General features: G+C 64.4%; 4 protein-coding genes across 4 annotated transcripts in view; 1 reads left to right on the top strand and 3 right to left on the bottom strand.

Moving 5' to 3' along the window:
- Positions 1–776, bottom strand: part of F751_3509 (Nuclear pore complex protein Nup155) — a gene marked incomplete at both ends in the record, with an annotated part of 5,166 nt that extends 4,390 nt beyond the window's left edge. Inside the window, one exon of the mRNA XM_011403422.1 lies at positions 337–776. Within this exon, the coding sequence (XP_011401724.1) occupies positions 337–776 (440 nt within the window). The remainder of the gene's footprint in view (positions 1–336) is intronic.
- Positions 777–969: 193 nt separating this feature from the next.
- F751_3510 (Nuclear pore complex protein Nup155) lies at positions 970–2,175 on the bottom strand (the record flags this gene model as incomplete). The annotated part of the gene is made up of 3 exons (XM_011403423.1): positions 970–1,473; positions 1,753–1,879; positions 2,039–2,175. 3 exons carry the CDS (start codon positions 2,173–2,175, stop codon positions 970–972), a joined length of 768 nt encoding a protein of 255 aa, XP_011401725.1.
- Positions 2,176–3,107: 932 nt separating this feature from the next.
- On the top strand, positions 3,108–3,953 carry F751_3511 (hypothetical protein; the record flags this gene model as incomplete). The annotated part of the gene is made up of 3 exons (XM_011403424.1): positions 3,108–3,193; positions 3,349–3,529; positions 3,642–3,953. The coding sequence occupies 3 exons, from the start codon at positions 3,108–3,110 to the stop codon at positions 3,951–3,953; spliced, it is 579 nt and encodes a 192-aa protein (XP_011401726.1).
- Positions 3,954–4,752: 799 nt separating this feature from the next.
- The window catches only part of F751_3512 (ATP-dependent DNA helicase Q-like 3), a gene marked incomplete at both ends in the record, with an annotated part of 5,379 nt that continues 1,438 nt past the window's right edge, over positions 4,753–8,693 (bottom strand). Inside the window, 8 exons of the mRNA XM_011403425.1 lie at positions 4,753–5,141; positions 6,445–6,538; positions 6,726–6,836; positions 7,040–7,166; positions 7,434–7,796; positions 7,978–8,035; positions 8,287–8,397; positions 8,518–8,603. Of these exons, the coding sequence (XP_011401727.1) occupies positions 4,753–5,141; positions 6,445–6,538; positions 6,726–6,836; positions 7,040–7,166; positions 7,434–7,796; positions 7,978–8,035; positions 8,287–8,397; positions 8,518–8,603 (1,339 nt within the window). The remainder of the gene's footprint in view (positions 5,142–6,444; positions 6,539–6,725; positions 6,837–7,039; positions 7,167–7,433; positions 7,797–7,977; positions 8,036–8,286; positions 8,398–8,517; positions 8,604–8,693) is intronic.

Below are 8,693 nucleotides of genomic sequence, written 5' to 3' on the forward strand. Positions count from 1 at the left end.
CCAAGTGCCTATCGGAATGTGGTTTGAAGGGAGTGGTGGAGTGTCCTGGGGTGAGAAAACTAAAACACAAATGGTCACCCTGGCATCGGTGGGCTGCAGAGTGAGTCGAGCACTCTTGCTCGGGTGCTCACGCACAGCACAACGTACGAGGCACAGCCCACACAAAGGAAGGGAAACACGGGGGCTGCATACAACCACGGGTATGTTCCTGTGCCCTCGCCCAGAGGATGGAGTGTGCTGCAGCAAAGCGGCTGGTCATCCCCGCCCCCCTCGTATCGCCATGCCAGCACCCACACAGTCGACTCCTCTCCCCACCACCACCGACGCCCCCCCCACCTGATGGCGCAGGCGTCCCCCGGCACGCGGCCCGGCAGCTCGGCCACGGTCTCACGCAGGCCGTGCCCCGTCAGCGAGGCGCCGGTGGCGGTGGCGAGGGGCGGCAGCGTCGCGTCGCGGGCGAGGCCCACGAGGCGCGCGCTGCCGCCCTGCGGCGCCGCCTCGGCGAGCAGGAGCACGCCCTCGGCCGCGCAGGCAGCCGCCACACGCTCGCCCTGCGTCCTGATCCCGGGCACGGCGCCGGGGTCGCGGCGGCTGGCGCGCGGCGCGGGAGGCGCGGGGCGCGCGAACTCGGCGCGAAGGCGGTCAGGGCGCGTGGCAGCGCCTGCGGTACCGGAGCCCCACTGCGCGGCGCTGACCGACCAGTACACGCGGTGGCCCTCGCCGGTGACGGTGAGCAGGGCCAGGCGCGAGGACTCCGCCCGCGGCACGACGGCCATGGCGGCGACGCCGGTGGTGGCAGACGCCGGCGCTGCCCCTGGCGCGCCGCCCCCGCCGCCGCCCCGGCCAAAGGTCTCCCGCCCGCCGCTGGCGCGCAGCGCATCGGCGGCAAAGTCCGAGCAGACGGCGGCGCGGGCGGGGGCGGCACGGCCGTCGGGCCCGAGGTCATACACTGCGAGGCGGGAGGCGGCGTCACGCGTGTAGAGGATGTGCCGCTCCTCGTCCACCAGCGCCTCCAGCAGGGGGGCCGGGGGGGGCACCAGGAAGGAGGGGAGGAAGGAGGGGAGGTAGGAGCGAACGCCCGCTGTGTGGCACACCTGCCAGAATCAGAGTGTGTGTGGACAGGTGTAAGGGCTGGGAATCCACAGGCTGAGACCCACAGGAAGGAACGGGAGCATGGACAGAGGTTGCGCACGGCACACCGTCACAAACAACACACCCGGGGCGCACCTTGGTGAGGGGCCGGCCGCCGCGCCAGCGCCCCGCCACACCGCTGCTGCTCTGGTACTGCAGCTCGTACAGGTTGCCGTCCGCGCCGCCGAGGAAGATGCGGCCACCGGCGGTACAGGTGACGGTGACGGTGGTGACGCCGTCGGAGGGCACGGAGAAGAGGGGCAGGGGGGCCAGGGTGAGCTGGTCCCACTCGTCCCCAGTGCCGCCCGGCGAGCGGCCGCAGCACGCCCCAACCAGCAGAATCTGGGTGGGGGGATGTGGGTGGAGGGAGTTTTATGGAGTGTGCCGAAGAGCAATGCAATGGAGCGTCTCGACCCATACCCCAGGGGTTGTAGTGACAGTGATTGCCAGTGGGGTGAGGCTGTCCAGGGAAAGACTGTGGATTCGGATCGAGCATGCCAGGCGCAGGATGCCTGGCAAGGACGGCTGGTCACACCGACAGCCCTCGGGCCTTCCTGGCACGAGGCAATCTCCATGTTACTCCCCTTTTCTCCCAAAAACAACCACTCCCCGATCGAGCACCTCGGTCGTGGTGCAGACCACGAGGACATGCTGTATGGCAGAGACAAAGACGCCTGGGCGAGCCGGAGCCAACCCCACGGCCACGATGGACTGGTCTTCGCCAGAGTATTCCATGGGCACGTCTTGCCTGTGGGGTGGAAAGGAGAAACATGGAGGGTGGGGTGGCGCGGCAGACGGGCATGGGTCACCTGCTCACGCCAGCGGTTTCCAAGGGCACCCCGAAGGGATCCGAGTGTGCGTCGGCGTGCCAGGCTGGCAAGACAGGTGCCGGAACCCAGCCGCTCACCAGCGATCAAAGCGCCAGAGGAAGAGGGAGCTGTCCACGGAAGCCCACGCACGGCGCAGCTCAGGGAACACGCCGCAGAAGGCTACTGTCTGGCAGGCGGCGAAGCGATCCAGGACCGCTGCCGGCATCTCCGACATGGTCGACGTGGTGTGGCGCAGTGCAGCGGGCCACTGCGTGCGAGGTGAGTGTGGGGAGGCTCAGAGGGGGAGGGAGCACGGCAGCGGGCCCTTAGTTAGAGGGGGGACTGCCCTCCTTCCGGCATACCCCTGGCTAGGGGACAGTGGCAGAAGGCTCCTGGTATGCTTAGGGGAACACCATGAACACATACTCAGCCACAAGGTCATGCCATGTAACTGGGTTCGGATGCCCTGCCTGCGTGCCTTCACGCCCTCCCTGCCAGCCATCACCTCTGGGGGAGCTGGCGAGTACTGGGTCTCTCGAAGGCTGTGCGACAAGAGGTCCCACAGGTCGCTAGACCTTCCCTCATCGCGACTGGAGACTGCCTTTACATGCTTCCAGGCCGATGCAACGGCCCCGACATCCCCAGCCTCATCTGCGCTGGTGCTGGCGTAGCGCTGTGATGGGCCGGGACTGCCGTCAGGCAATCCATCCGAAGCCCAGGCAACGGGTGGAGGGTGCTGAGCCTGCATCCTAACCCATGCCCTGATACGAGATCGATTGGGAGGGGGATGCAGAGGTAATCCCTATGGGTGCACACGAACGATGAAACCTCTGCCTCTGCAATGCGACCTGGAGTTTGCGCGCGGGAAGTGCAGAATTGAACGGGAAGACAGCTACGCCATGGACAAGGAAACCAGCGCGCACGCGCCACAGACATACAGCTGAGCATAGCGAACCAGGAAGGGAAATGAAATGGGCGACACTGCACGCAATTCGCAGTCACGGCAGAGAAGCAGCACAATGACACCGCTGGCTGAGAGCACGGCTCCCACCACGGACACTGTGACGGTCTCGGAACTCCTCCAACTCGATCCCAGCGCCTTCATTGAGGACTTACACAACGCGGTAATGGTCGTTCATGCGTTTTGGGATGCTGAAATGTTCCAGCATGTACTGCCTGCTTCCGACACCCTCCAGCACCGTCCCCGCACAGGCCCACTGCCACTGCGCCGATGCCTTTGACGACTTGGATGAGTAAGTACGAGCAAGGGGGCTCTGCATCGCTACAGCACACCTTGCTTGCAGTCTGGTTGGATCTCAACTCCTTCATCCTCCTGTTGTTGTCATGTCTGTCCCCAGCCAACGTTGCACTTTGCAAATGCCCAACACCTCACGACCTCCCCTGACAGAGCGATCCGCAACGATGTGGGCCCCGCCCTCTCCCCCGCTCAACAAGCAGCTGTGATGCAAGGGACGGCGCAGCTGTACAACCTAGCGCGCGGCAGCCTGGATCGTCAACTGCAGCGATTTGAGGAGTTTGCGCTGGAGACCTGCCTGCGAGTGCCCGCTGGCCTCATGGCCTCTGTTCAGGTGATGGAGAAGACTCGCCTGCGAGTGCACACAAGCGGCAGATGTTTTTCTCTGTGCTTGAGCGATTAGCGTTGCTGACCTGAAACCCTTTCCCCACCCAAAACAGATCCAGGCACCAGTCGTCGACGTGGAGGCGCCCTGTGTGGAGGAGGAGGAGGGGGTGATCCAGCGATTGGGCAGCCTCCGGGCGCAAATCCTAGAAGAAAGGGAGAAGATGCTCACGCTGCAGCGCCAGCTGGCCGCCTGCGACGCGGCGCTGGCAGAGGTGGGTGGCGAGGAGGCGGGTCTGCGCCAGCTGGCGTCTGCCGTCCGCGAGAAGGAGAGGCTGACCGAGGATGTGTTTGTGCTGTCGCACACGGGCGCCAGGCTGCAGGTTTGTGGACCTGGCAGTGTCTGCGCGGCGGTGTTTGGATATGGATGCTAGGCTGTGGTGGGAGGGGGGTGCACAGCACGACACCACAGGGCACCCCTCCCTGTGCTGGGATGAGCATGGGGGACTTGCAGTATAGGGAAGCTGCTGGGAAGTGACAGGATGGCATGTGTTCCACACCTACTTCAACCGGTCCTCGGGACAATCAGTGTATGCCTCCACCATTTCTGCGCCAGAGGCTCCTGGGAGACTTACAGAGGCTGTCTGTGGCCAGGCATCAAGGGCAGGAATCTGAAGGCAGGTTTGGCGGTACGTCATCAAACTGTCTCTGTGTGTCCGCTTGTCTGTGCACACAGGCCCCCCCCATCTTACCTCGACAAGCGTGCAAGCCACGGCCTGAACCTCACCTCGATCCTTGCCCTCAACCCAGATTCTCTCCATGGCGCTTTGAACCTGATGCAAGCTGCTCCGGTGGAGAGCCTGCAGGCCCTGCACAAGGCGCTGGTGGCATGAGCCTGAAGATGGTCGTCGCCCAGGGAGCACATGGTCGGCGGAAGTGCATGCTGGTGTGCACAGATGGCACACAGGCCCCTGTCCCCTCGCATGAGCACTGGGCGCGGGGTCTCACTGTATCAACTCAACAAGCGTTACATGGTGCCTGCACTTGGCTGTATGAAAGGAAAGGCAGGACTGTCAACATCATCGCATGAGCGTGTCATTAGTCATCAGATGGTTTCCAAGGCACTGGGGTGATGGGATTCGAGGCTTGGCCTCTGTTGCTCAGGTCTTGGACTTTGAAAATGAGAAGCGGGGAGGGCTCGCTGCCCTCCAGCCGCGCTCAGCGCTCGGTCCTTTACATGACAGAGCAGCCGCAGAAGCCCTTGGACTTCTGAGCGTCAGGACCCCCGGCCGTACCCGCGCCAGGCTGGGTCTGCAGGTCGGCCCCCGTCGCAGGAGTGGTCTCTTGGCCGGGCACGCCGGCCTCACGTGCAGCGGTGAGGCCGGGGTTCTCCGCCCCAGCATCATGGGCTGGACCGCCCTCGCTGACCGGCAGGCTGGCAGGAGGGACGCCGCCAATCACACCACCTTCCGCGGCGACGGGACCGGCACCCCCCCCAAAGCCGCCCGCATCAGTGGTCTGGGCGGCACTCTGTTCCACTCCGCCGAACCCTGTCGTCTCCACTGGACCGCCGTACCCGCTCGGGTCTACGACCGCTGTCTGCCCGACGTTTCCGTAGCCTCCTGCGAGGAGCGATGGGGCCACATGGCGTCTCCGTGAGCATGCAGTCGCTTACTTTGGGACATTACATGAGATGTGGCATGTCTCTCACCCGTGTCAGCCGGCTGTTGCACGGACTGGACGTAGTCCACACCACCACCGCCTGTGTTGCCAGAAAGGCTCATAGTTTGGAACTGACCCACCGGTCTCGACTTTGAGACTCGGAATATTTCCAAGTGAATATTTCACTATAATCTGGCTGCAGACTGCACAACAAGTGCCCTCCTTTGCACTTTCGCAGGTCCCGAGTTCAAAGATCTCGGCTGGATCCCCTCGGATCGCCCGTTTGGCGAACGGGGCGGCATGGTCTCAAACTATGCTCCTGGGGCCACCACCGGTCCGCCGTCGCAATACTCTGTCGAATCTGAATTCTTGGGGGAGAAATGGTATGATTGCACGCTGATCGTCACCTGTCTTTCTAAAGATGTGAATGTCTCGGCGGGCCGTTTCCTCAGGTCGCCCTGCAGGCATTTCAGCGGGGGCATGCGCGAGCACAGCACTTGGTTGTCCTCGTGCACGAACAGAGTGATCACCATCTCTTCTATACTTCATTTATAAAGTAATATGCTTCCGACTGGACGCATGAGCACGTGCGGAGGGCGCAATTACCTCGAATTCTCTCGTGGGGATGCAAGACCTTAAGGGACACATTGGTGGGGCTGTTTGAAACCCTAATCTGACAAGAGCAGCTCGTTGTACACGCTCGTCTGCCAGGGTGCATGCAAGTATACCCAAGGCCAGCAGACAGTCACAGCAGAAAGTTGCCATCTTGACCGAGAGCAAGCGTGCCTCCTTTGTCAAGCGGCCGCTCCTATGTGTCCTGCTTACGCGGCGGACGAAATACAGCCCGCTGCCTCGTGCTGAGGAGCGGCTTCAAGGCCTTCCTGGGCAGATCCCCCGCATTGCCACCATCCGAGAGGACATTCTCGGAGATTGGGGCCAGCACCGGGCGGGGGAGTGCCGCTCGTTGTGCCAGCGCAGGTGCCTCCTCTGCCCCATGCGCATCCTCTGGCACGGCCGGTGCTTCCGGGACGGACCCTGGGGCGCCCTCCTCAACAGCAGGCCACCGTCTCCGCTTGGGGAGGCGCGGGATGACGGGAATCATACTGTGCGCAGCCGACCCTGCCGCTGGGAGTGGCGAGGGAGCAAGATGTAAAAGCCCGCAATCCGCGCCCTGATCGCCGACGCCCTCGCTCCCGTTCCGCCCGCTCCCAGTCTCCCCTCCCTCCTCGTCGTCCTGCCCTTCGCCGCCGGGCCGGGGTCGACCCGCCGTCGCCGCCATGGCCGCGGCGACCCTGGCCGCCAGGCACGCCGTGCGCTCCAGCTTTCGTTCCACGGCCCCCAGCATCCGACGCACCGCCTGGTATGGCGTGGCACGAGGGGTTGGTGCGGCAGCGAGCGTCTACCATTCTTCGCAGCGAATCCCCGTCCCTCAATCTCGCCAGTGCGCCACGCGGCTGTCGTTGGGCCCTCACGCCAGCTTCACGTTCGCCCCCCCGTCCCCAGAAGCCACCCCCACCACCCTTCCCACCGCCCTCCCTCCCCACCTGCGCGTCTGTGCAAACGTCGCACGACTCCTCGCCCTGCGCGGGCGTGCAGCATGTGCCCCGCCGCTCCCCAAAGTAGGCCAGCAGGGCTTTCCGACGGCACCGGGCACCCTGCACGAGCCCCTTGTGAAGGTCTGTGGAACGAGAGGCCACAGAGCGCAGTCTTGCCCTGGGGTCTCAGGCCGGCTCGCGCCGCGCCCCCGACGATGGCCCATGATGTCCCTGCTGAGGCCCCTACCACTACCAATCGCCAGGCCCTGCTGCGCCTCAAGCCCCTGCCAGACCCACCCGCTCCCCCAACCAGGGGCAGGCACCTGCACGATGGCGGCAACCTCTGCCATGGCTCCGCGCCGCTCCCCCCTTTCCAGGCGCGCAGCCTCCTGCATCTCTTTATCGGAGGCGTAGAGCAGGCTGCAGCAGGGCAGGCCGTCCCGCCCCGCTCTGCAGGGGTATGGGTTGGAGGGGGATGAGGATGAGGGCAGAAGGATTGAGGGCAAGAGCAGGCAGGCCCCCTGCATGGCATCCCGTCGGCCAGGGACGCTGCCGCCCACCCAGGTGGAAGTTGGTGTGCCTCCAGCAATCAGCCGGTCCTCCATCTTCCTCTAACCCAGCCATGGCTTGCAGATGATGCTGCCGCCAGGTCCAGAGAATCCCGACCTCCCAGGCCCCTCCACCCACCAAAACACCCCCCTCTGGCAGCAGCCTCACCTCCCTGACTCCTGGTAAAACCCCTCCAGGCTGCTGGGCACCTCCCAGTGCACCACCCAGCGCACGTCGGCCTTATCGATGCCCATGCCAAAGGCGATGGTGGCCACCACCACGGGGCAGCCGCCCTCCATCCAGTCGCGCTGGACGGCGGCGCGCCGCGGCGCATCCTTGCCCGCGTGGTAGGACGAGGCGTCCACCCCCGCGTCCCCCAGCACGCCTGCCAGCCAGTCGCAGGTGGCGCGCGTCCGGGCGTAGATGACGCCGGACTGGCCGGCGCGCGGCGCCAGCCAGGCCACAAGGTCGGCGAGTAGGGCTTCGCGGGAGCCGTCGCCCAGGACCTCCTTCCTCCGCACCGAGTACTGGCTGGGTGCAGGGGGCAAGGGGCCAGGGGTTAGGGTGCAGGGTGCAGGGCGGTGCAGGGAAGGGGGTGTTTAAGGAAAGGAGAAGACGAGCAGGAACCTCCTATCCCAGGAACTCCTTGCCGGATGCCAAAGGACATGCAAGCAGGGAGCAGCGCGCCTCCCGGGGCACTGGGCAACCTCACATGTTGGGACGATTGAAGGAGCCTTGGAAGACGATGGGGTCCTGCATGCCCAGAGACTCTGTGCGAGGGGAGGCATCTCCCCATGAGCAGTGATGCGGAGAATCGGAAGCTATCATGCACGGATCACGATGCATGCTGTCGCGCAGAGCAGGTGGTGGCATGCAGGAGCATGCAGCGGTGCGGTAGGGGACCCAGGTCCAGGTGCATGTTGCACACTCCTGGGCAGGGTCATGGCAGCACAAGCTCATCCACACCGACCACCCCATGCTCCCCTAAGAGAGAGGTGAGAAGCATCTCCACCTCCCCCACCTTTAATCCCGGCTTGCACGGGTGTGGTTGCCGTCGCGGTGACAGCGATAACGGGAACTCCGGGACACAGCGTGCGAAGGTTGACGAGCTCGAGGTAGGCTGGCCGGAAGTCTGTGGTGGTGTGAACTGCGAGCTTCGAGCAGAGCCATATACTGGAACCGTGCATGACATTGTTAGGGTGAGTAGCCAGACCCTTGTACCGAGTTAAACACACACTCATCATCCACCCACCATGGCCCCACTGGCTGACGCAGTGCGCCTCGTCAATGGCAAAGGAGACCAGGCTGCCCTCCTCGTGAGCAGCCTGCAAGAGCTCCCTGCGGCGAGTGATGGGAGCACACATGCAGCAGGCTGAGCCTATTGTTGCAGCCGGGCACATTTCACGACACTCGATTCCTGGTCGCCCC

The sequence above is a fragment of the Auxenochlorella protothecoides genome, assembly GCF_000733215.1.
Source record: "Auxenochlorella protothecoides strain 0710 unplaced genomic scaffold scaffold37, whole genome shotgun sequence".
NCBI lineage: Eukaryota > Viridiplantae > Chlorophyta > Trebouxiophyceae > Chlorellales > Chlorellaceae > Auxenochlorella > Auxenochlorella protothecoides.